Source organism: Littorina saxatilis, linkage group LG2 (assembly GCF_037325665.1).
Source record: "Littorina saxatilis isolate snail1 linkage group LG2, US_GU_Lsax_2.0, whole genome shotgun sequence".
Classification (NCBI taxonomy): domain Eukaryota; kingdom Metazoa; phylum Mollusca; class Gastropoda; order Littorinimorpha; family Littorinidae; genus Littorina; species Littorina saxatilis.
Genome location: NC_090246.1, coordinates 62,448,423 through 62,475,342, shown reverse-complemented (window position 1 = coordinate 62,475,342; position 26,920 = coordinate 62,448,423). Strand labels below are relative to the sequence as shown.

General features: G+C 43.8%; 1 protein-coding gene across 1 annotated transcript; it reads left to right on the top strand.

The window, feature by feature from the left end:
- Positions 1–7,998: 7,998 nt before the first annotated feature.
- On the top strand, positions 7,999–21,089 carry LOC138959475 (uncharacterized). Its single transcript, XM_070330986.1, has 9 exons — positions 7,999–8,088; positions 10,465–10,607; positions 12,759–13,076; positions 13,532–13,585; positions 14,070–14,156; positions 14,774–14,833; positions 15,651–15,695; positions 16,169–16,212; positions 18,863–21,089. The coding sequence occupies exons 1-9, from the start codon at positions 8,003–8,005 to the stop codon at positions 19,529–19,531; spliced, it is 1,506 nt and encodes a 501-aa protein (XP_070187087.1). The 5' UTR covers positions 7,999–8,002; the 3' UTR covers positions 19,532–21,089.
- The last annotated feature ends 5,831 nt before the right edge of the window (positions 21,090–26,920 follow it).

Genomic DNA, 26,920 nt, shown 5'->3' with positions numbered 1-26,920 from the left:
AGTTTCGAAACATGTTGTTTCAACACTTTGTACACATTATGTGTCACAAACAACAAATTGCTGTTGCCCGTGTCATTAAAAATAAAGGACCTGGGCTGGATCAAGTATAATAGAAGAGGGGGGGGAAGGGGAGGGGTCCAAAAATGAGGCAGGGGTCCAGGGGCCACCCAGGCCCCTTCTGGGGTACAGGTGTGACGCACTTTTGGGTGGTCAGGGGGGCAAAGCCCGGTGAGAAAAGTTTACATTTCAGTGGTAATTTTTGGGTCTATCCTCATGTCTGGAAACCAAATTGTCCCCCCCCCCCCCCCCCCCCCCCCGCAAAAGCCAGACTCACCATGACGCGATGACAGTCGAGCACTAACAAACGTACCGTTTGCTTTCACATTCTCAACACACACATGCACGCACGCCCACACGTACGCAAGCACACACGCGCGCACACACACACACTCGCACACACACACACACACACTAAACAACGTACATACAGACATAATTGTGACCAGCATGAGCAGAGACTGAGAGACAAAGAAAGAGAGAGCTCATTTTTACATTTAGTCAAGTTTTGACTAAATGGTTTAACATAAACTGGGAATCGAGAAGAGGGTTGTGGTGTGTGTGTGCGTGCGTGTAGAGTGATTCCGAGAAAACTACTGGACTGATTTTCATGAAACTTCACATGAGAGTTCCTGGGTACGATATCCCCTGACGTTTTTTTTTCATGTTTTCGATAAATGTCTTTGATGATGTCCTATCCGGCTTTTTGTGAAAGTTGAGGCAGCACTGTCGAGCCCTCATTTTTTCATCAAATTGATTGAAATTTTGGCAAAGCAATTTTCGACATTGAATTAGGATTGAATTTCAGCTCGGCAGCGTAAAATTTATTTAATTAGTTTGCTCATTAAAGTTGTCATTAAAATCGAATTTTCACAAACAGATTTTAAAATGTTTGCATATATTCCTCAATTTCTCCTGAATTCAAAAATATAGCGTGACCCGTCTCGGTCTTTGGGTGTGGTTAGTCGAGACTATCTTAATTATTATAGTCTCGACGATGACTCTTTTGGGGTATCAATCTGTTACTTTGATGCCGACAGCTTGACTAAATGTTTTTATATCGCTTCACACGACTTGTTTTTATTGTGCTTGAGGAAAAGAACATCGTCATCGAAAGATGAAGTCATAATTCTCTCACCAATCATTATGACGTCATTTTCGAATTCTAGGCTCTATCTGTTATCAATGAGTCGGCTGAAATGAGCTGTGAAGAGAAAAATTTCAAAGCCTATAGCTGCTACCCTTTCAACAAATTTCTTCATTTTGAGCATATTTTCCACATACGGTAAATGCAATAAAACTTCTTTTGTTAAAATCAGATAATGATAAGGAATAGATGAATGTTAATTTTGGAAGTCTAGTTCCAAACATACAGAGAGTGGCTATTTACGGTTTTCTTTAAAACCCCATTCCACCTCATAGGAGGTTTACAGAACGATGGCATCTTTTCACCACAACAGCATTATATATATACTTAACTGATGGAAATCCCGCAGTGGGGCACTGCGGTTATGAAATTAAAGGCCCCTCCTGTTTTTGGAAGCGCAGGAGCTTTCTAGTTTGCTGTTAGGTAGATTTTTGGTTCCTCTTTCCTGTCATGCTCTCTTTTTCTTCATGAATTCTTTTCTTTTTTCTGCCTTCTTGCTCATTCACCTGTATTTTTTCCAAAAAATCTCTTCTCTTGCCGCTTGTCTCGCGATTCATGTATAGTTTAATCTGTTAGTGTTCTGATGTAAGCCCAGCAGTAGATAGGTTAAGCCTATTTTAACATACTGGAAACTGGTAATCTTCCAGTAGGTATTAATTTAGTTTTACTAAAGCCTGCTGGGACACAAGTAATGGGTTAGTGCATTTGTAAACAGGAATCGCTTGACAAGTGGCCCCCTTCATCCCCCCCTTCCTCGTCCTGATATGGCTCTACGTAGTCGGCTGGACGTTAAGCAACAAATAAACAAACAAACTGATGGAAAACACTCACAATAGTATCCAACAACATTAAAGGCCCACGTACTCTGCCTCCTGTTAGTAAACCTGGAGAAAAATCTAGAGAATAAATTGACAGCTTGTGAGACAAAAGAATATTTTCGTGTTTTAAGCATGTTTGTCTCACAAGCTGACAATTTATTCTCTAGATTTTAACAGTCTTACAAACCGCACATATACGTCCACTCAGAAATAAATTCTTTGAAAAATGCCCGCTCTCTCTCGAGAGCACCTGGGGTGAACACTGGCGGTAAGGGTTCAGACGAAAGGGTGTTTGTACCTTATGTTAAAGCTTGGCTGTGTCTGTGATCAAAGGTACCAAGCTGAAATGCAATCCCATAGTCCGGTCTGGGTCGAAGATTGTGTGACAACAATTTCAGGAAAATGTATTTGTAAAAATGTGGCCGTGACAGTGCAGCCTCAACTTTAGCAAATGGGCAAATATGACGTCATTAAATAGCACTATCAAAAATTGGAGAAAAACGACACTAGCCAATGCCCTCTAAAAAGTGTACATCAAATTTTTTTAAAATCCGTTGGGTAGTTTTTGAGATGTGCTAGGGAGACAAACTTCGCTCTCCACTCTCCTTAAAACATTCAGTCAGTTTAACTAGGGAAAATGTGACCTAGACATGCATTTTTCAATTCAAAAGAGAAACAAAGGATTACCAGATACAAGCCGGCTAAGATGCTCTCTCTCTCTCTCTCTCTCTCTCTCTTTCTCTCTCTCTCACACACACACACACACACACACACACACACAAACACACACACACACACACACACACACACACACACAAACATTCTATGTATACACACACTTAAACACACATGCTTTTGATTTTTTTTTTTTCTTCATGGAATGAGTTGCATCTTCTTACATAGATTCTGCACTGTACCCTTGTGTTCTATGTTACTCTGCCATTTGAGGTTGCACATTTCTTTTCATGCTAAAATTACAATACAACATTATTTTAATGAAGGTTGTTAATATACAGTTCATGTGAAAGTGCATGCCTGTTTCAATATTAAATTCAATGGATTCACTGTCACATCAAAGATGTTTTGAGTTCTGTGTGTGTCACAGTGTGTGTGTATGTTTGAGTCTGTCTGTGGGTAATGTCTTTCTGCCAGTGTTCCATGTCTGTCGGCCTGCCTCAATCTTTTTTCTATTTCATGGTTTTGATATTTATCTGTAGTCTACAATGAGCAGCACAAAACTCAGTCAAAATCAATTAACCTTAACTTGAAATGACCATCCTAGCTACTAATTAAGTTACAGTTACAGGTAGAAAGATACACCTGAAACAGGAATCAGTATCAGACTATCCATTTGCGAACATACTCGCACACATGCACAGAGTGGCACTCTACTGCCCTATGTTATACTCAAGACCTGCAGCCAATGCTGGAAAAAAAATACATTTACTGACAATGTATTGAACACCTTGCAAAAAGTTGAATGGGCAGTGTCCACGCCCTGGATCGTGGAACGCCTAGTTGTGTCCCAACGCAAGCGCTACACACGATTATGTTCCCGGCAAGACCAACCACATGGTAGGGCTACCAGTAATTAAGTTCGTCACACGGTAGATTCGTCACCGGTCCCGGTAACTTCGCCACAGGTAACTTCGCCACAGTAGTCCGAGCGCGGCTGTTATGTAATGGTAATACAACCTTGCACCTCCCCCCCTCTCTCTTTCTCTCTCTCTATTGTTTATCAGTCTCAGTCTCTCTCTCGCTCGCTCTCGCTCTCTCTCTCTCTCTCTCTCTCTCTCTCGCTCCCTCTCTCAGACTACAGGCTGTTGAGAACTGCTCAATGAGTAGATCTCGTGTTTTAAAATAACAACGCTCGGACTGTGCCGTGTCAGTGAAAACTGCTCAGTTGAGAACTGCTCAATGAGTAGATCATCTCGCGTTTTAAAATAACAACGCTCGGACTGTGCCGTGTCAGTGAAAACTGCTCAATTGAGAACTCTCTCTGTCTCTCTCCCTCTCTCTCTGTCTCTCTCTCTCAGTCTCTTTCTCTCTCTCTCTCTCTCTCTCTCTCTCTAAAAAATGTGAATCTTGAATCTCTCCCACAAATCAAACATCTGAAAGCATCTCAAAGTTAGGAAAGTTAATAGTACTGGTCAAAAGATCAGATATAGGCCTCGCGGCCTTAGACATCTGCAAATTTATCTTATCTTATCTTATAAGCTCTAAGCATAAACAGCCGCCCACCCTGCCGGTAACTTCGTCACCCGTGACGAATCTACCGTGTCACGTGACGAACTTACTCGGGTAGCCCATGGTAGGTGTCTCCAAATCAATGCCTTAAATTAGTAGATAACCAGACTTTTTTGTATTGAAGTTTTTTTTATATCATACTGACCGGTACTTTTTTTGCATTGGATCAGCCAGTACCATTCATACTCTCCCTCTCTCATACATAAGAGAAGAAATTTCACCAAGACAGGTCAGAAATACTGTCCCCCACCCCGTTAAAAATGATAAAATAACACAAAGCACGGTCAACAGAAGGGCTTAAATCTTCTTGCTTGTTAAAGTTTAACTACTTGTGTATACTGCTTTCCATTTTTAAGTTTCAGCTTAGCTTAGTTTAGACTCACGATGGGTACAAAGATCAACAATGAAATTTAGCGGGGTAAGATCCCCCGCAGCTTGGTGAAAAATGCGGGGGACCTTATCTGGTGTATGCGGGGGACCTTACCCACTGAGAATCGAGTACCACAAAATAACGCTAGATTAGAGCAGCTTATCCGCGATTTTGGTACCCAAAAACGCGCATACAAGTCTGCAAGGTTGAACTGTGAGTATTAGAATAGTGATTCAAATGGCAGTTCTGGGTTAATTTGTAAGAAATTGAGACCTCTCTGCGTAATTTTCACTGACTTCGGCAGAAAATCGAACGCCACTCGCGGCCAGCTGCTGCAGTCGAAACGTAAGATGCGCACTCTATTTATAGCGCTGGGCTTTCCCACTGACTTATTTCCCGCTCTTTCTCACGTGGCTTCCATACAACACTAGCGAGTCCTATAGGTGCCGCATCACGATGTTCGGAAATAACTCTGTCGGGGTTGTAAACGTTGTAAAAAAACCCTTGTATATCTTGAAAATATGATTATATAAAGTACATGATTTGTTTGACTCAGATAGGAATTTAGACACAGATGTTTTCCAACTCAGATCTTTAGACAGAAAATCAAACAAAGGCACTGGAACAAAAACCGCGACTGCTTGGATGTAAAATTTTTCACTTTAGTTCACTGTAGCTCCAATTTCATGAAACCATGTGCCTGATAAACTTTTTTTTCTCTCGTGTGTTTACTGACAATGTTGCTATTGAAAACGAGTGCGCATAGTGCGAATCAGTCTCGAAAATAATGTTTAAACTCAGAGCTTTGCGTCTAAATACATTTCAACGTGCACTGTGATATATAAATGCCTAAAAATACCAGTGACTATTTATAATAACACTGATATCTGATAACACAGTAATATTAGACTAGTAAAAATAAAAATCACTTTTGGCGCAAGCTAGCTACCGTCACACCCTTTGTCATACCAGAGACTGTAGAGTACACACTCTATAGTCTCTGGTCATACCCTTTGAGTTGACGGGGGGGGTACTACTTGTCTCCGAAAACCTCCGAAAACCCCACAAACCTCCGAAAACCCCTGAAAACCCCATCTAGACTAACTAAATCTATCTTCAAAGTGAAGTATTGGACATGCCTGTTAAAAGTAAGCCTGATTCATGCTACATGCACCCTTATATTTGTGTTGAGAGCCGGATTTTCGACGAAATCGATGCAACAATTTCAGTGCAAGGGAGGTAACTCTTGTTACTCGAAAGCACAGGTATTGTTGCTGTTGCGACCCATCTCGTCATCGGCGCTTTTCCGGAAATGACCTGCGCTTTGTTGGAATTCCAACAATGGCCGCCATTGTAGGAATTCCAACTTTGCGCTACGCGATTCTAGAAATGTACCGCGCGCATAGTGAGAATTCTGCTCTTTCTTAGAATGCGATGTAAAATGATACAAGTCATGATGGCCTATGATGATCCTTGTGTTTTAAAGTGATCAATGCTTAGTCTTGAAAAAGCAGATGCATTGTATAACGCACCAAACCAACCGAATTACAAAAAGCAAAAACACAGGCACTTTTGATAACTTCGGCGGGCTGTAACAACACAGTTCAACTCGACCAAAACGCACCAATTTTACGTAATTTTTAACGTTTCAGATCTTACATTTTACAACAACAAAAACACAACAAGAGTGTTCCGATATAACTTTTCACTGGTAACTATCGATTGTAATAATTTTTTACTCAGTCTTAACTGATTATATATTAAACTCACACAGTCTCTCTGGGCTGCAGAGACAGCATTACGTCCCTTTACTGAGTAGGCTCTTGTCACTGCATGGTAATCTAGGCTCTTGAAACGTAACTTGTGCAAGTCTGTGCGCTATATTGATGATTGATTGTTGCAAACTGTTGATTCAAATTAAAGATGATTTCAGCCTGTTGTAACAAACCGTAACACTCTACTCTGAGAAAAAAAAATCGAGTCATTGTGTTCAACGAAATAGATCGAGACAGCAGCAACTAGCTAGCTGCATGCGCTGAGTGTCACTGAGTTCGGTGGGTTATAGAAACACGAAAATACCCAGCATGCTTCCTCCGAAAACGGCGTATGGCTGCCTAAATGGCGGGGTAAAAAACGGTCATACACGTAAAATTCCACTCGTGCAAAAAACACGAGTGTACGTGGGAGTTTCAGCCCACGAACGCAGAAGAAGAAGAAAACTGAGAGAATTTTTACACAGTGTACCCCCACACCCCCAATTCAAGACTTCCCATACATGTATAAGACCTTGCTTTTTCATATACCTTATTCATGACCTGTGAAAAGGGTATACTTTTTTGTGCCAGTCGAAGTGTTGCCATTTCTAGAACGAGGCAGCTCGTTTCCGGAAATGCGGCGCTTTGTTGGAAATCAAATGAGGTTTCGGGAAATCCCGATTATTCCAACTCTGCCCCGGATTCTTACTTTCCGCCCAACAGCGTCATGTGATTAGTGCTTCCGCTCCTTCGTAAATCCTCGCACAAACAACGAAAATAAAGCCATGAACGGTAAAAGTTGCAAATATAAGTCACGATTGCAAACAATTATGTAACAAAACACGATCTAAGGACGAATTTTTTTAATTTCTGATGAGGTTTTCGTGGTTTTTTTTAGGTTTTCGGGGGTTTTCGGAGACAAGTTGACGGGCGGAAGTCAGAGCCCGTATGCTTGCAAGGGACGTCATTCGTCAAGTCATAGACCTATATTATTCGCTCGCTCGTTTCGTTCGGAAAAGGTGCGCAGGTCACACATCTATGGCAGGTTGTGAGTCTAATGAATCTCGCATCACGAGATGATAGAGACAATACGTTTGTGCTTTCCAGGCTCAATTTACCCATCCGATCTGCAGCTAGGTCGTCAGCCGAGTGTATGTCGTGGAACTTGGACAAGTTAAAGAGATGTCCATTTTCCTGATCCAAAAAATATATATTTTACCTTCAAGCAGGGATCTATTTGATTTATATGTATGCATCAAGACAAGTGACAGTCACTAAGTGAAGCTTTAAGTACAGAAACCTCACAATCTAGGTAACGGTGACTCAACCGCAGGACTCTGAGACGTTCGCAAGAACCCAGTCCTCTACGGAAGAAGAAGAACAACAACAAATTTTTGCTTACATCATGTTTCCATCTTGAAGTGAATCAACCCCCCCGTACGACTACGAGTGAAGTGTTGTGAATAAGTAAAAGTACAAGTACAACAGTGTATTCTGTACATTCTTCGAGGTTCTCACCAGAAATATCCCCGTGGGACTGACCTAATTTGTAGACTCAACGAAGAGTAAACCTAGAGTTTTGTACTGTAAGTGTAACGGGAGATTCATCATGTACCCATGGCAACCAGAAGCTCTGCTGTTTTGGACCTTCATGTTGCTGGTGCCAAACTACAAGGAAGGGCATCTCGTGAAAAGGTAGCCTATCTCTTACAGCATGCACATCAATTTACAGTACCTGCTATTCGGACTTGGTCGTGTGACAGACGTTTTCTCCCACACGAGATTACGTTGATGTCTAACAAAGCCGTCAGTTACTAGTTAGACATCAGCTAATCGAGTGTAGAAGAAAACTCTGTCACACAACCAAGACTGAATAGCATTTATGTCTCACAGCTTCCACAGAGGTGAGAATAAACATGTTTTGCGTACTCACGCTTTGAAAAGGCTCCACATCAGCCATGATTGTCGAGAGATCTACTAGCTTGACGAAAATGACCGAACAATAAATGACGTCTCAGTATGTGAGAATGACATCAAAGTCTGTATCTTTTGAAGCATCGCATTCTTTATCAAGTTTATGACATCTTTTTGTGTCTGCATGTGGGAAATGTTTGTTCTTCCCGGTTTCCATGTCTTATCTGTACACATCTCTGTCGTTCTAAACTCAGACTCACAGGCCTCAGGAGCAAGCCACTTTCTAAATCTAAGGGCAGCAAAATTTGCGTATAGAAACGGTACTGTCGTCTGGGATGCCGTTTGCAGTATTCTCAGTGTTGAAGAATTCGTAAAGGGAAGAAATGATAACAGCGGGAAAAATGAAAGCTATGTGTGCATTTTGGGGCTTTTGGAGGGACGATTGCGAGTTTGATTCAGTTCTTGTCATTCTCGGAAACGTGTAACATACATCTTGCACACGTTTGCTTTTGTAGCGGCAAGAAAGGAAAGCGTGAGACATTCGTTTCTTTTATTGTATATATGGTTAGGCAAAAAAACCAAAGTTGTATGTTTCTGGTCACCCGACCCTACCTAGTTTTTTCCCGCCGACCCTAGACTTTTTGTTATTGCTTTTGTAAAAAAAAAAGAAGAAAAAAAGCGTCAAAACGAAAGTAACAGACGGCAGACGACACAAGGGGGATAACCCCGCATCCCTTTTGTCTCATTTGTTTTGTAATGTGTTGTCTTTCTCTTTGTATAGTAAGTCCAGTCTCTTTGCGTCACTGTATACTTATTTTCTACCCTGACCAAAAAACAAAAACAAAAATCCCTACCTACCTACCCTATTTTTTGTAGCCATGTTACCAGAAACATACAACTTTTTTTTTGTTGCCTTACACATCCATTTACAGTATTTGTTTAATTTATTGAAGATTTCAGGTCATAAGACATTTTAAAGAGGCATTCATTGTTTGCCTGGCTGCTTTCAATAGAAACACGAACACTAAAATTCCCCTGCCGCCAAACCTTTTCCTAGCCGCAGCGCTGCCATTGCATGTGGCTAAAATGCAAACAACACATCATAAACAAACATACTGTCCATTGCAGAATATATACACTCCCTCGAAAGACCACCCAACATGGCAGTTAGATTTGAAAAATAAAGCGCTCAGACACTAATACCAAGACATTTCTCGTGTGTGTTGTCATCTTATCAACTCCCAAACCGAACTTTTTAGCTCACTGCTCAAGTAGGTTGATTTCAACTTTGTACATGTCTCTAGAACAGCACATGAAATACAATGTCTTCTCAGGGGTGAAAGGTCGGATGAAATAATAACAACCCCCAACCAGAACTCGGGGCGAATTAGTGACCGATTTTTGGTCAGTTATAATATAAATATATATATATAATGTTTTATATATATCCCTTTAACACGTGTACCTACTGCTGGATAGTCTGGTAAAGTGTTCTTTTCATTTCATCATGGCGCTTAGAATTACTTCAGTCTTATCTGTATCAAAGTTAAACTGAACTCAATTTACGGTAGTCTTTTGAAATTTGGTCATGAGATTCAGTGTAACCGGGAAAAACACCTCCAGGAAGTCCACCTACAGGAAATGCTTCCACTTTGGGTCTTCAGCATCAGACTTCCAATTTTTTGTATTTTTTCAGTGCTCTTGGGAACAGATCTCTAACAGATGAAGCTTGTTGGATTCTAGAAAGTTGAATCCAGAATCTTCCAAATTATGCCAGCAAAATGCGATGTTTGGGGGGGGGGGGGGGGGGGGAGGGGGGGAATCAAAGAAGTAAGACAAAGCAAATTGAGGTAAAGGTTTGGTACACCAAGGGTCACCATCAGTGTAGACTGCTGTGACATAGCACCTTACTTAGAATAATTAAAACTGTCCAAATGAAAAGTTCTTGGCCAAGGTATTCTTGATTTGTTGTGTCATTATTCTAAACCCAAACCAAACTTTGTTGGCTGGCAATTTGAGGCGGTCTTTTGATGGGTAAAGTTCCTAAAGTCAAGATCGAAACATGACATGGTAGAAAATTTGGTCAACACTTACTTAAAAGGAACCTGGCCAAATGATGAAGTTTCAATGACAGAAAATGAGAAATTCTGATTTCAGGGAGGTGAGGTGTCCAGTGTCCGACTTGGCTTTGAAGTTTAAGAATGACCAATGTCCGATGGAAGAGGCATACCACTGCTTTGAAGATAAACACAATCGGGTCGTCACAGATGGATGCTTTAAGCCAAAAGTGTGCCGGCAAGGTATAAACATACAAAAATATTGTTTATTTGTTTGTCTTTGTCTTTTTTTTTTTCAAATACAATTTTTTTTTTAAAGGCACATAGGAAACAGAAAGACATTTGAACTAACTCAGGGGTGGGACTTTTCCGCGAATCTGCGGATTTCCACGGACACAACTTACGATTTCCGCTGGAGTAATCTATTTTTCCGCGTCCCATTATCTATAACTTCTTGACTGAATTATATGGAGAGAAGTGAAGATGGAACAGAACACTGGAGGCTTGAGAGTTAAATTATGCTCACTGAAAACTCCTGATAACTAATAGTCATTTTGAGTTTCAATGCATTGAATCATACTATTGCCAGTATAGGATTATGGATACATGGTTCTTTACGTAAGTATGCACCATTACAATGTTACCATTGTTGTGTGAAAGTGTTGGCGTTTGGGTTTTTTTTGGTTTTTTTTTGGGGGGGGGGGGGGGGGGTGAAGAGAATGTCTTTTTTACGAGTTGAATTTTAGTCTCAGAATGCACCAGATTGCACAGATGTTAATGTACCATTTAAAAAAAGTTCGGGGGAATGGAACCCCTCAAGAAAAAAAAGGGATTTCCTCTTTTTTCACCACAAGAGTCCCACCCCATCCTGACCTCAGGTCAAAATAAGTTCGGCTCATTCTATAGATAACAGGCGATAGCCGTGGAGCGATGATGATCAGAATGAGTCCCACCCCTGCTAACTGGAGTGTACACATATATAAGACTAGATGAATACCCGCTTCGCCGGGTACCCGGCTTTGCCGGGTGAGTGGCGCACCAATACCCGGCTTTGCCGGGTACCCGGCTTGTACGCGATTGACGCCACATGAAGGAAGGGAGATAAACGCGCAAAACACTGGAGAAGATAAGGAAGAGTTACTGGGAATGGATGTACAGAAAAACCAAAATCGGTTCAGTGCTGCGCGCTGAGAGCACGTGTTGAAACTTTTCATCGACCAGATTGTGTCCGGGGTCTACCTGAATATGCCCACCAGATTTGAAGCAGATCCATCGAGAACTTTGGCCGTGCAAGTGACACAGACAGACAGACACACACACACACACACACACACACACACACACACACACACACACACACACACACACACACACACACACACACACACACACACACACACACACACACACACACACACAAGCCGTATATAGATATAGATATTATTGTTATGTTTACTTGTGCCCCTTATCTTGCTAAATGACCTTGGAAGAGTAAAATGGTGAATGTTCTCAGTTGGTAGAGCACTGGACTTGTGATCGAGAGGTCGCTGGTTCGAATCCGGGCCGGGACGGACACGGGTCAACTTTATGTGCAGACCCAGAGATGGAAGCCATGTCCCACCCCCGTGTCATCACAATGGCACGTAAAAGACCTTGGTCATTCTGCCATAAGTGCAGGTGGCTGAATACACCTAAACACGCAGACACCTGGGTAGCGCGACTCCGTTGCTGCTAGCTTTCCACTGGGAGGAAGCGACCCGAATTTCCCAGCGATGGGACAATAAAGTAATGAAAAATGAAAAAAAATGAAAAATATACTGTTGTTGTTTGAGAAGTAGCGTGCATGCGGCGGAAGGTGATGCAAATGACTTGCCACAACTAAAAATGAAATAAAATAAAAACGTCAGCTTACCCTTTGGCAATCCTGACAAATGTCTGTTTGTTTTTACATGTGTGGAAATTAAGGCAGATATGAGAAAACTATCAGACACCTTCCTTTCGGTGTAAACCATGCACTTGTCAGTCACCATAGATCTGTCCAGGCTTTTTATGAGATAAGAACATCCTTCCACTTTAATGAGTAAAAAAAATGTAGAGCCAGGCTGCTTTTTGCATGTGTAGATTAGTAATTTTTTTTAATGAATTATTTTAGTTCATGACACCTGTGTCAATCTGCTAAATGAATGCAACAAATAATGCTACACAGCATAGAAGGCAACCATGCAGGCTCATATTTGTTGGTATGTGTTCAAGTCAAAGGATAATCTTATTCCTGAGGTAAAAGCATGCACAGACCTGCAGCAGTTTAATTAATTGTTTTCACCAGAAGGAAAATATCTTGAATAATATTTATGATGTCAGTGTGTGAACTGTTGTTTTCAATGGTCCCCACAGGATCCCATCCAGTTGAGGAAGGAGTGGTCATTGTCTGTGCCCTCTGTCAGACTGGTTTCCAACGACGAGATAACCTGAAGTCCAATGAATACCGCGTGTCATATTGCGAAAGTCACAGTCGGCCATGCAACCCTGAATATGGCCAGTCCGAGTGTGCACCAGCAACTCGTGAGAGTGATCTGGCATGCACTTGTAACACAACCTTGGGCTTCTCTCCGGGCACTAACAGTTCTGAGTGTCAGTGTTTCAACCCAAACAATGCTTGCGCAGGATGTTGGTTCACTGGCTGTCCTTATGGGAGTGTACAAAATGAGAGAGGTTTGTAGCATTTGTTCTGAAAACAAGCATACTTTTACTGAACACTTGAATTTGAAATCTTGAAGGAAATTTTCAATGGACAGAGTTTGTGCAAGCACAATGTGTAAGATGTCAGTGTCATTTTTTTTGTATGAAGTTCTTTGTTTGCAAGTCAACTGCACACTTGCACAAGGTCAGTTTCTGATTAGGACATATTTTTAAAGTTATGCCAGTACTTAGTTTTGTCAGTATTAGTAATTATTGAAGAGATCCCAAGTGAACTCATGTAAAACATGTTTGTAAGTTTTTGAATTTGTAACCGGTTGGTTAACAGCAAGCTCAATACTGGGTTTGGCTTACATAGATTTGAAAAGCCTGTGCAAATAATGTTTGTTACTATTTTTTTGTCTCAACTGTTTCAGTCAGTAATGTGAGATCATGAAAGGTAATGCTTTGATCACTTTTGATTTTTCCAGGCTTTTGTGAACTAGAGAAAGCCACAACTGCAGGTGTCACCGTTTTACCTCCAGGTGGGTTTTGAACAACATTAGCGTTCATATTTTGAACAGAAAGTACTGCACAGCCATCGTCCCAAAAGCATTAAGAGATGCCAGTTCCTTCACCAATAAAAGAATTACGTGCAGAATAAAGAACGGAAATGTGCACATTTGCAATAAGATAATCTAAATAAGCTAATTGAAGTTTACTAACTGACAGTAAAACAAAGAACAATGCAGTTTACAGCCGTGTATAGTGTGTGTGATAATGTGTTTCCTGCAGAAATGATTTTGTAAGTTATGTTAGGAAGCAGTGTTTTAACTATCTGTTTAAAATGAGTACATTAAACAATCTAATCATAATAAAATGTTGTACATGTGTGTTGATGGTACATGTCGTAACTGGATTTGCATTACTAAATGAATTAGTTATTTCATGAAGGTGTCAGCTAGTGTACTTGTACTTGAAATAAGCTGAATATTAGTGTGTTCTTTGTGTTTGTCTCAATTGTTACAGAACAACCAACACCAACACCCAGTGGAAGAGGAAACAGTGATCTAACCTTAGCTATCACAATTCCTCTAGTTTTGTTTGCAATAATTGGTGAGCTTTTTACTGTTCAGATATGTTTTGACGTGTTGGAAGATACTCGCATGCACGACCACTCATGCATGTGCACACACACACACACACACACACACACACTCACTTGCCCATGGACACTCATGGTCAGATGAGAACACTCACATTTATGCTTGCACACATTTATGCATGCTCACACTAATGCACGTGTGTGTGGAGGCATGCGCACACATACACACACACTTACACACATACAAGCAGGCAGGCACACACACACACACACACACACACACACACACACACACACTGTCACATGTTTGACACTTCTCAATAAGTTATATGTCTATAACTGTTACTTCCCCATACCAGTGACCGCCATTGTATGATATTGGTTTGTTCTATGCCAGATTGAGTTAATCTTGTATTCATTTATTGTCGTCATTGTTTGCTTACATTCATTTCACTGAAGAAGGGCGCGGCCCGAAAGTCTTTGGAACTTGGTGTTTACTGTGGTTTTTTCTAATTAATCTTGTATTCATTTATGACAAAATGCAATATAATTTATGCAAAATTCTGCAGTAAATGCAAAACCTGTTTCTCTGTGTGTTTACTTTTATTTATGCTTTATTTGCATTTAGGAGGATCAGTTTTCCTGTTCTATTTGAGACGGAAAAGGCAAAGAGCAGAGCGAGTTTCAGGTACGTAGTATGTACATTACAGTAGAGTTTTTTTTTTTTTTAACTTAGCAGTAACGGAAATGAAAGATCTTTTCATGCTAAGCATTTAAGTATGCTGCCAGCTGCTGATACCAATACGTTGGCTTACCGAGTTTCTAGGATCCGGTATTGTTGGGTAGGATGCACGAAAGTAATACTGTCAGCTGAACAGGACTTTGAATCCAACTTAAATCTGTTTGAAATAGCTCCAAAAGGTTGAGTAAACTCTGCAAAACCAAAATGCTGCACCAACTTTTGTTTTATGAATAAATAGTTAACATGCATGTACTTTTAGTCAAATGTTTATGGCTGATGTGGGCACTTGTTTTGGCAATAGACCAATTTCGGAAATAACTCTGTCGGATTTTAATGGGTTGTGGTAGAGTTGTCCTTCCTTGCAAACATTAAGTAAAACAACACAAGACTTCTCCACATCATTCGATCTGTGTACTGATGGATGCAATAACATCCGCAATGCCGATTGTCAGCTATGATGCGCATATTTTTTTATGAAAAGATCGTTATAATGAGCAGACAGTGCAGAAAGCACAGATCGGAGCTAATGATTGGCCTACAATGTCATGTGTTGCTTGGCTCAGTGTTTCTTTGGAAATGCAAGGAAAAACCAGGTAATGCAAATCTTCCACAACCCCCCCCCCCCCCCAAAAAAAATAAATTGACAGAATTATATCCGCACAATGTCTATTTAGTTCAATTTTCAGATTGGTGATAGTAGTCATGGGTGTTTGAGTAGTGTGTGATGTTTTCTGTTAGTACAAACAGACGTTTTGTATTTCAGATGGAAGGCAAAATACACCACTAACAAATGGATCCACTAATCATTGTGAGTTGCATGATTATAACTGTGATGTGTATAGTTAGAGTAGCAAATTCACAGTCTATCTTTTCAAGAACGTAAGACTACAATGTTTTCAGAAATTTTGTATTTTAGAGCAACATATCTTAGGCCATATTCTTCAACTGAGAAGAATTAACTTGATGCCTTGCTGTTAATGCGCACCTTATTTATTGCAGGTGATAATGAGTGTATTTATTGGTCAATAGAGTGAGCTGTAGAGAATGAGGTAGATTTTTGATATTTGAGACTGAAAGTCATTTGTGTTGATCCTGTGAAAATCATTTAAAACTTTGCATTGGTATTGATCTGTGTAACTGTAAGACGAGGCGCTGATGTGGGATTTATTAGTTTATGTGTGTGCTACCTTTTGCCTACCTTTTTTTCCTCTTTTCTCTACCTTTCTAAAGAAAACCTTGCAGAAACCAGTTTTTACAATACAATATCTGGTTTTTTTGCAGATCAAGTTCAATATGCAAAGAAAGTGATCATTAATGGACATGTGGTAATTTTCATTTCTTCTTCTTCTTTTGTTGTTGTTTTTTGCTTTTTGGTAAGCCCCCGATAAGAAAGAAAGAAATGAGATTATCATTGTCAAGACTTTCAAAAGGGGCCAGTTTTGCGATGTGTTGTGCTGGAAGAAGGGAGGAGTGTTTACATGCCTTTACTTCAATTTCAGGAGGGCAAAATATGAACTATGTTGTATACTCCAGATTTTAATATTTTATCATGTTTTTTGTACATTTATTTTATGTTTTTAAATTTTGTTGTTGTATTTATTATCAGGACTTTATAAGTGTAAACCTAAGGAGACCCACGGTAATATGTTTCACAGTGGAAATACAGAGACTTATGGCTGGAGTCTACCACTTGTAAAAGTGATGACATTTTTAAAAAGTGAATTTATCTGTAAGTTCAATCAGTCAGCTAAGGCCAGAAATAACAAATAAAATAGGGTTTAACGTTCTAATGTCTGAGATAAAAACTGAAACTTGAATATAGGGTTTAGTGGAACCCCCGCCCCCCCCTCCTTGTAAGACCCTCCAGTTTAAGACTTTCCCCATTTTAAGACCTTGCATTTTCAGGTTTTCTGCTCATAACATCAGTAAATTCACCTCCACTTTGAGACTCTTCGTTTTAAGACCTGATTTTCTCAGATTTGTAGAGGTCTTAAAATGGGGGTTCCGCTGTTGACTTTTTCACAGAAACACCACTGAAGAAATTACTAAGATTCTATGGTGTTACATTTCTAAAATTGTTGAATCCAAGGGGCGGGGATATAGCTCAGTTGGTAGCGCGCTGGATTTGTATTCAGTTGGCCGCTGTCAGCGTGAGTTCGATCCCAGGTTCGGCGGAAATTTATTTCAGAGTCAACTTTGTGTGCAGACTCTCTTCGGTGTCCGAACCCTCCCCCCCGTGTACACTACATTGGGTGTGCACGTTAAAGATCCCACGATGGACAAAAGGGTCTTTCCTGGCAAAATTGCTTAGGCACAGTTGATAATTGTCTACCTATACCCGTGTGACTTGGAATAATAGGCCGTGAAAGGTAAATATGCGCCGAAATGGCTGCAATCTACTGGCCGTATAAAATTTCATCTCACACGGCATCATTGCAGAGCGCCTAGAACTGTACCCACGGAATATGCGCGATATAAGCGTCATTGATTGATTGATTGATTGATTAAGGTTTCTCTAACCACAGTAAAAATATGAACACACCTTAAAGGCCCACTCCGCCTGGTGAAAACAGTTCACCTCACCATCTCAGATCTGGTCAGGCTTTTACATGGGATAAGACCATCACTCCACTTGGTCACCTTCCACAAATAAACAGCCTGGGTACTTTCTATCTCCAGCACAGTGGTATTTTCTGCTTAACACTTTGTACCCCACCTATGTTGACCAAGTTTTTTTTAACCGAGAACAGCTGTGCTGCAGCAGGTCACTCAGAATTGTAGTAACTGTGTAGTAAACGTGTATCAACACGCTGGAATGCAAGCGTTAGATGGACGTTACAGGAAGCGACTGAAGCTGACAGTCAGAGCGGATATATCCGTACCTGGTCAGATAGAGCCATATGAGTGGGTACGGGTATATCCGTACCTAGGAGACAATGAGTTAAAGAATTTATTGCATAAAAGGCACTGGTTTCTTTTTCAAAAATTAATTCATCACAAAAGTCTAACTCGTCACAGCAAGCAGTCAGGGTGTTGATTTTTGGTATGTGCCAAAGTGGAAGGATATGGCCTTATCCCATGTTAAAGCCTGGCCAGATCTGAAACAGTAAGGTGAACTGTTTTGATGAGGCGGAGTGGGCTTTTTACTATCTAAATTTTGAACTAACCTCCCACCCATTTTGACAGAAAACAGGCCCCAAGAAAATTAAAGTGACATGACATTTTTAAAAGATAGTTTTTATATAAGGGTAAGGATTGCTGTAGAGAAAAATAAAAAAAGAAGCCTTTATTTATAAGATAATGTATGAAACTTGAATATGGGGTATTAGAATTTTGCATAAGAATCATCACGGAATAAATAAGAAAAATAGAAAAGCTAAAATATAATTTTGGAACTTAAAATACAAGATTCTAATCAGTTCTTTATAAAATGCCATATATCATTTTTCTTTAGAACACGTCAACTGGGCAAGTGACCTCTTTTCAATCTACTTCCTGTTTTCAGGGTTAGACTCCAGCCTTAAAAACTTCTGGATGTGTAGGAGGAAAATATCCTGTACCACATGAACTTCGTAGAGAAGCCAACAAAATGGAGTAGTTTCACCTCTTCAGGCTCTTGTCCTACCACTTACTGTTTTTGAGTTTGTTTAATGTTTTGCTTTTCTCATTGCCTCACTTGTGTCTGCTGAGTGAGTTTCTGGACAATTTGCTAGATACATTTACTTTTTGTATCACTGTATAAGTGTTTGTTTGTCTGTCCACGTAAAAGATAGCTGGGTCGAAGATCTGTCAACCTAACGTGTTTTTTTGTCATAAATTAAACGTTCCAATAACATAACTTTCTTGTTTTTTAAATCTGTTTTGCTTTTCATTGTTTATGCAATGAAAAGAAATTCAGCCAAGTGTTTTTTGCTCATATTTTGCTGCATTCCAAGTTTGAGTATACTTGAAATACCTTGTTTGCTTTGTCTGCAGGGTATGGAGGTGGGGAGTGCAGGAACCGTTACACTTGGAGAGCACAATTCAATCAACGGGACATCTGAAAACAACAACCCTCATCCTGGTGAAGTGCCTGGTTCAAGATCCAATAGGAGGTTGTGCCCTGAATTGCCAGTAGACACCAACCTCAGCAACGGTCAACTTCCTTCTGGGACAACTGAGTCAGGTCAGAGCTTACAGCCACAAGAGCCCTCAGACCCATCTGCCCCCTCAGACCCATCTGCCCCCGCAGATGCAGTTCCCGCTGAAGGGCTGTCTGAATTTAGTCCCATAGCGGCAAACCATGAGTCGGCTCCACCTCCACTTCCAACAGCTCCCGATCTTCCCCAGGAACCGTCTGCTCCCCCTCCTTCCATTCTTGCCGAAGACAGGGAGGATGCTGATGAGACTTTTGTGGTGACCATACTGCCAGCAGCTGAAGAAGCTACAGATGTGAAAACGCAGCCCAAGGTTCCATACTCATTGTATGATGAAACTGACCTGAAAAAGCCACTTTTGTTAGATTATGAGCAGACGGAGTATAAAACTCCAATCCCCATGGGAGACTTTGGAGATGAGATGCTAGAAGACACTGATGTGAAGACCCTCTTGCATAAGGATTCAGGTGTAACATCTGTGCCACCCTCACGGGAGGGAGAGGAATAGACTGTTTCCTGGAGATACGGTTAAACAGCCAATGGCTGATGTAGAGGGAGATAATTCCATTCGTTGAAGAACGAAGGTGTCATCATTGCCATCATCATCATTATAATCAATGTCATGGTGAAAATGCTGGCTCTTGTGCAACACAGTGTAACCCCCTAATTTTCCAGAAGCTGCACTTATCCAGAAATTACCCTTGCTTGACGTTTCAAAAATGGAATGGATAAAACTGATTATGAGGAAGAAGAAAAATGTGAAAATCCCCCCCTTTCTCAGCCAAGTTGATTCTTGTACCAGCTAAGGCTGTGGCCTGGTTATGACACTAGTACTGGTCGTAACATCACTAGTCAGTTGTGTGTATTTTTATAATGACCAGCAAAATATGGCATTTCAATTTATCCACAATTTCTTACGCCTACAACTGTCAGTTGAGTGAAAATAATCTTCTGAAGAAAACTTTTGCGCAACAGAAACTAAATGTACACAGGCTGCACTTGCCTGTGGGTATGTATGCAGTTGAAAGCACAGCAGAGTGACACTCGGTGATGATGATTATGGTGATGGTTGCATTCTTCCTTTCATACAATTCTGCACCATCGATCCAGTTGGTAGAATGAGCTGCATTGCTTTCTTTACTTCCTCCTTGAGCCCCTACAGCTTCCTCTGCAGTAGATGTACTCTCTGAAGAGGAAGCTGGGCTGACTGAGTTACTTGAGTAGTTTCCACACCTCTGGGGGATATCCTCTGTCGTTTTCTCAACCACAGGAGTTGAGTGGGAAGGAAAGAAGCTTCATCTTTGTGTGCAGGTGTTGGTTCAGCCTGTTGTGCCCTGTGCGGGGTTTCAGTTCGTGTGACAACATGTTTGTCTCTGTTGAAAATCATGGTAGTCGTCCTCCATTCTTGGCTTCATGATCTCTTTGTTGTCTCGTTGTAACTGGAACAGGTTTGAAACTGTTCCAAGTTGGGCACTTTCTTTTGCTGGCTCATGGGAAGAGAAGTTGTCACATGATACTGGATAGTATTTGGCCTCATCCTATGTGTATGAAATTCAGACTTCCCTGAAAAACTTCCCATGACTCCTTTGCTTTCACAGTTTGCTGGTTCAAATTTCTGAAGGGGATTGACAGAAGAGCAACATGCTCCTGTTTGGCTGTGTTGTGTATGGTTTCTTATTTCTTTATGCTAGGGAGAAATAAAAGAAAAACATGTTCAGTTGGCAGGAAGCTTGTTTTGTGACAAGTTTTTTCCTATTCGGGTTCAAACAGAGGTACGTTGAGGTAGTCAAGATTCAGGGTAGGCTCTAAGCTGGACAAAGACCTGGGAGATCAGAGAAGTTAAAAATTCCAAGTTTCTAGTACATGTATAATATAGGGACTTGGAAACACGTGGCAGGGTAAAAGAAGATGGCACACAAAACTCAATCCATAAAGTGATCCAGAAAGTGAAAAGCTTAAGAACGCAGAAGAAGAAGAAGGTGGGACAGCTATGTTAACGCAGTATCAAATTACATATTCTTACTCCAATTCTCATAAATGCATTGATTTCAATCTCACATGCTAGATGTCGAAAAACTACTCAAATTACCTGCCCTTTAGGGTGGTAACCCAGCTAAAAACAGACGCCATAGCCGTCGCTATGCCCTGTCCACCTGGTTACCCATAACCCACCGCGCACCACGTGAGCGCCGGCATCCGGAATAATCATTCTCGATTTTCGACGACACACGTTAGACGTGCGGAATTCGTCTGCTCACTTGGCTTTCGGGGCCTTTACCTGTTCGCCTTTCTTTTGGTGAGACCTGCCCTTTTTATTGAATTGAATTGTTGTTTGGTAGCTGCTTGTTTACAGCCGCTTCAGAAATTTACTTTTCTGGTGGACTTCGTTTTCGGCCTTTTACAAGATGGCCGATAGCAAGCAGTAACTTTGGGCTAGGCAGGGAGTGTATAAGGCTGTTAGCCCTTTTTTAGAAATCTCTGTGCGGGTCGTCGACCCTTCGAGTAGTACTGCTTTTGTAGTAGCTGTTCGTGCGGATAAGGTTTCGTTTTTTCTTCCCAGCCCTCCTCTCCTCTTAAGGAGAACCAGTCAGTGTCTTCCACTTTCGGGGGACTTAACGATGAAATATGTGTTTATTTCTCAGCTGTTTCAGGCACGATCGGCCGCCCACAGTGGCGGCGTACTCCTTGGCAGCTTCGCATCGTGGTCTGGTGCAAATGGCCAGTTCGGTTCAGCCCTTTTTTGCCTCTGGTGGCTCTGGGTTGTTCACGAGCACCCTCTCCTTTCGGGAGGGTGGGCCTGCTCCCACCTGCCTCTGACCACTCTGATTACCTCCGGTATTTCTCAGTGTGTTGGGGGATGGGGGGGGGGGGTGTTCCTGCTTGGCACCGTGGTCTGGTGCAAATGGCCAGTTCGGTTCAACCCTTTCTGCCTCGGGTAGTACTGGGTAGTTCACGAGCACTCTCTCCGTTGGGAGAGGAGGTCTGCTCCCCGCCTGTCTTTGCCCGCTCTCCTTGCTTTTAGCACAGCTGAGTCGGGCATGCAGCCCCCTTACCGTTTGGAAGGGGGAGTGGGGGGGGGGGGGGCACGGTAAGTCACAGCCTGGGCTGGTTCCCACTCTGCCTCAATGGGGGCACGGGGCTGTGTCAGTGGCCCACCCTTTCCCGCCCTCAGGGCAGGATCGGGTGGGGGCTGTGACGGCGGCCCACCCTTTCCCGCCCTTTGGGCGGGATCGGGTGGGCGCTGTTGGACTGTCTTCTCAGTCTATGCCTCTATTGTCCTTGCCCGGCAACCGCCCCCCCTCGGGGTGGGTGGGCGGTGGGGCTACTGGAAATCAGCAGGGGGACGGGAGGGGGTCGGCCGTTTATGGTTGAGTCTCTCACCCCGTCTCTCCCCCCTCCAGGGGTTTACTGCTGTGACGAGTCACCCCCCTCCCCATCTGGGGCGTGGCGTGGCTCAAGCCAGTCAGCACAGTGGGGTGCCATGTACGGCCTTTCCAGGCTACGTTACATACTCTTCCTCTGCCCCATTTGGGGCAGGTGGCTGTGTTAGCTGCCCGCACTCGTCTCGCACAGCGGTCGGAGAACAATGAGCTTGGCTCTCCTTTGTTCTCGGCAGGGTATCTCGCACAGCGGTCGGGGAACAATGAGCTTTGTTCTCTGCAGGGTGCTGTGCCGGCTGCCTACCCCTCTACCCCCTTGGGGTAGGTGAGCGGTGGCTGTGGCAGGCGGAGACAGAACCTGCTCTTACTCTCCAGTCTCCCATTCTTCGTGTTCTGACACAATGGTTTGTGGGAAGTCGGACTACAGTATCGCCTTGCCAGTGTTCATTGTCCTCAGCCAGCATCCGTCACCCCTCGAGGTGAGTGAGCGGTGGGGTTACAGGACGTCAGCAGGTGGACGAGTGGGGGACGGCCGTTTACGGTTGCGTCTCTCATTCAGTCTTTCCCCCCTCCAGGGGTTACTGCTGTGACGAACCACCCCCCTCCCTGGGGAGCGGCTTGGCTCAAACCAGGCAGACTGGTTGTCAGCACTGGGACGCTTCTCTTGCACAGCAGGTTTCGCGTTGCCAGTGGTCATTGTCCTCAGCCAGCATCCGTCACCCCCCCCCCCCCCCTCCCTCCTCGGGGTGGGTGAGCGGTGGGGCTACAGGACGTCAGAAGGTGGACGAGTGGGGTTCGGCCGTTTACGGTTGCGTCCCTCATTCAGTCTTCCCCCCCTCCAGGGGTTACTGCTGTGACGAACCACCCCCCTCCCCACTCGGGGAGCGGCGTGGCTCAAACCAGGCAGACTGGTTCTCAGCACTGGGATGCTTCTCTCGCACAGCGGGTGGGGTACTGCTGGCCGGGCTTGGCTTTGTCTCGTACCCCCACTCTCCCTCCTTCTCGGCAGGGCGCTGTGCCAACTACCAACCCCTCTCCCCCCTCACGTCAGGTGGGCGGTTTGGGTTGGCAGGCAGAGACTGATCACGCTTTTCACTCTCACTCTTGGCGGTGTTATCAGCAGGAGTTTTAGTGCGCTGCCTCCCCCGTCTCCCCTCCTTTTGTGTTTTGACACAACGGCTGGTCGGGATTCGGACTCCTTGGTTGAGGAGGGAGAGTGTGTAGCGCTGCCCACTGCTTGTAGGCTTGCTATGCAAAAAGCGGCTGCTGTGGCAGCTTATTTTTTCCCGGATGGGGTGGCGGATTCAGAGCAGGGTGTCTCTCTTCCTCCCTCTTCCGCGGATGACTTTGGGTTTACGCGGGCTTACTCGCAATCGTTTTGATTTGCCGAGTCTCCGGTGATTGCCTACCACATGTCGCAGCTCTTGGCTTGACCCGCACCTCAGGGTAGTGGTCTTCAGCCTACACCTTTCCCGCTGCTTCATGCGCATGGTCCTGTGCCTCCTTCTGCTAGCCAGTGGCTGGCTTCTGGGTTTCAGGCTGCTTCGTTCTCACTTTTAGTGTGGAAGACGATAGGTTGGAGTGTCAAGTCTCAGGATCTGATCCAGACATTTTCGTTGCCAAGGGCTAGTTTTTCCGCTCCGCCGGAACTAGTCTCCTGGCTTCACAAATAGACCACAGGGAACGTGGGGTTTCGTGATGTTACTCCTCCCTCTCCTCTCTGGAGGAGGTGGGACGGCATGGTCTAGAGTTATCTGCTTTTGCTGAGACTCTCCTCTGTGCTCTCATACGAGCCATCTTATCCTCCCTGGACTCTTTTTGGTTTAGGGGGGATGCCTCAGATAGGGCCGTAGCCATGCTGCTGGCAGCTCTGGCTTGGGTCGTCACCGAGCAGATGAGTTCGTCAGTGATGTTCTATGCCCACACTGTCTTCACCAGGTGTGATCTCCTTCTTTTACAAGGGGTTTGATTTCACACCAGTTACAGGAAGCAAGGGTCAGGCTTTTTTCAGGGTTTTGTTAAAACCTACTCAGAAGCCTCAGTCTTGCCCTTCCTTCATGGACAAGTAGCAGCGCTTTGATGCGCTCCCGGTCACAAAGTGGGTGTTTCGTTCAGTGTCTCCTCCATCTCCGGAGGAGGTGGGACGGCATGGTCTAGAGGTATCAGCTTTGGCTGAGATTTTCCTCTGTGCTCTCACACGAGCCTTCCTTATGCGTTCCTGCAGACAGGAAGTGGCTCCGTTTCTGGAGAGTTATTCGTCTCTGGACGACCTCGGGGACTGGTTGATCTTTTATCGGAGTCAATCAGCTTGCCAGCTGCACTTTCAGATGGTGTTGATCCAGGCTTTTTGCCTGGCGTTCTCAGTAAACCAGGCAAAATCCGAGCTGTCTCCATCCCAGGTTTTTTACCCGGGGATGCCGTTCGACACTGTTTCTTGGAAGGTTCGTCCTTCACAGAAGAGAATAGAGAGGCTTTAGGCTCTTATCACTGCCAGACTGGCACGAGAGCAGACCTCTGCGTGGTCCTTAGCCTTGATCTTCGGTCAGACGGAATCGATGGCTATGCTGGCCCTCTAGTCTTTCCTCAAGTCTCTTTGGGACTCGGCCTCACAGGTCTGGGACAAGAGGGTCCTCCTCCAGGGTAGGTTCCTCCACGTGAGTAGGTGGCTGGAATCCAATTGGATTGCTCAGGGCGTTTTCCCTAGCTTTGTTCCCCACCGGACTTAGACCGCTTCATGGATGCGTCTCTGTCTGGATGGGAGCCTACGTTGGCAATTACAGTTTTGAGGCTGTGGATGTAGACTCAACTCCTTGGGCATCTCAATTGCCTGGAGTTAGGAGCAGTAGCTCTCAGTCTACTAGCCTTTCTTTTTGGCTATACAGGCATGTCCGGTTGCATACGGACAATACTTCTGTTGCTTCCTATGTGAACTAGCAGGGAGGAGCAAGTTCTCACTCCCTGTCAGACAGAGTTTATGGGATTCTGATTTGGTTTCTGTCACACTAAATCAATTTCTCAGGGGAATTTCTCTCCGGCCGGCTCTATAATCTGGCCGACTCGCTCAGCAGGACCTCTCAGGGCTTGCACACGGGTTGGGCCATCTGCATACAGGGCTGGAGGTTGTGCTGTTTGTGTTACAGATCGTGGGTTTTGACTCTGGTCTTGGTGCAAGAAGCACATAGGTCCTCCACTTTCTCTGTGTATGCCACTCCTTGGCCAATTGGCGTATAGAGCGGGGGGGGGGGGGGGAGGCAACTCCTTAGCGCCCCTCTTTCAATCCAGGTGGTTAATCACCTCTGTTTCTTTTTGGCTCTGGGCAGCTTGGCCTCTTTTTGGAGGTTCCGGCGTCTCTGCTATCTCAGCTACTTAGGAACAAATAGGCCTCTCTTCTGATGTTCATGGCGCTTTTGTGGGCATGATCAAAGGACCTTGTTTTAAGAGGTTTAGAGGCGTCCCCTTGTTTAACGCGTAGGACTTTGTTCTTCTTACTCTGGGCCTCAGCCCCGAAGGGCAGTGAGGCACATGCGTTGTTGGGGTTTACCGGAGGATGTAGCCTTGGAGCTTATAGTTCCGGTTTTTTGACGGGTTTTTGGGGGGGGGGTGGGGGGGGGGTGGGGTGGGGGGGGGTGGGGTGGGGGGGGGGTGGGGGGGGTGGGGTGGGGGGGTGGGGGGGGTGGGGGGGGGGTGGGGGGGGGCGTTCAGTCCTCCCTCTGTTCCTTTACAGGTGTTCAGGAGTCCAGAGCCTGGTGTTCTTCTCTCGCTGGTGGTGTTCCTCTCGCCAATGCGAAGTTTTGCCAACAGCTCTTTGGAGGTCTGATGACGTGTTCATTAATTTTTTACCTCCTGGACATCTCCTGCTCTTAACTTGATTGGGCCATTGCCTTGCCCTCGTTAGTTTCTGCAGGACAGGTTCTCTCAGGGACATATTAAGTAAGTTCCCTCCGCCTTTAGGAGCAATCTGCATTTATGAAAATTGGAGTAAGAATATGTAATTTAATGGAAAATTTCATCAGTAAATTTTCATTTGATTAATATACTTAACCAATTCTCATAGTTAAGACCCTCCCATCCATCCCCGCTACTTAATTTCCTAAGGGTTTTTGAGAAGTCTCGAATGATTATTCCGGATGCCGGCGCTCACGTGGTGCGCGGTGGGTTATGGGTAACCAGGTGGACAGGGCATAGCAACGGCTATGGCGTCTGTTTTTAGCTTGGTTACCACCCTTGCAAGGGCAGGTAATTTGAGTAGTTTTTCGACATCTAGCATGTGAGATTGAAATCAATGCATTTATGAGAATTGGGTAAGTATGTTAATCAAATGAAATTTTTTTTACCGGCACGGTTGGCCTAGTGGTAAGGCGTCCGCCCCGTGATCGGGAGGTCGTGAGTTCGAACCCCGGCCGGGTCATACCTAAGACTTTAAAATTGGCAATCTAGTCCCAACTATGGGTTAAATAGCCGGGCAGGACTGGCTCGTCAACCCTGGAAGGCAGCTGTCCTAGGAGAAGATCACTCCA

Coding starts and splice junctions, on each gene's coding strand:
- LOC138959475 (XM_070330986.1), top strand. CDS start 8,003: ATGTACCCATGGCAACCAGAAGCTCTGCTGTTTTGGACCTTCATGTTG. Junction 13,077..13,531: donor GAGTGTACAAAATGAGAGAG/GTTTGTAGCATT, acceptor TGATTTTTCCAG/GCTTTTGTGAACTAGAGAAA. Junction 14,157..14,773: donor AGTTTTGTTTGCAATAATTG/GTGAGCTTTTTA, acceptor ATTTGCATTTAG/GAGGATCAGTTTTCCTGTTC.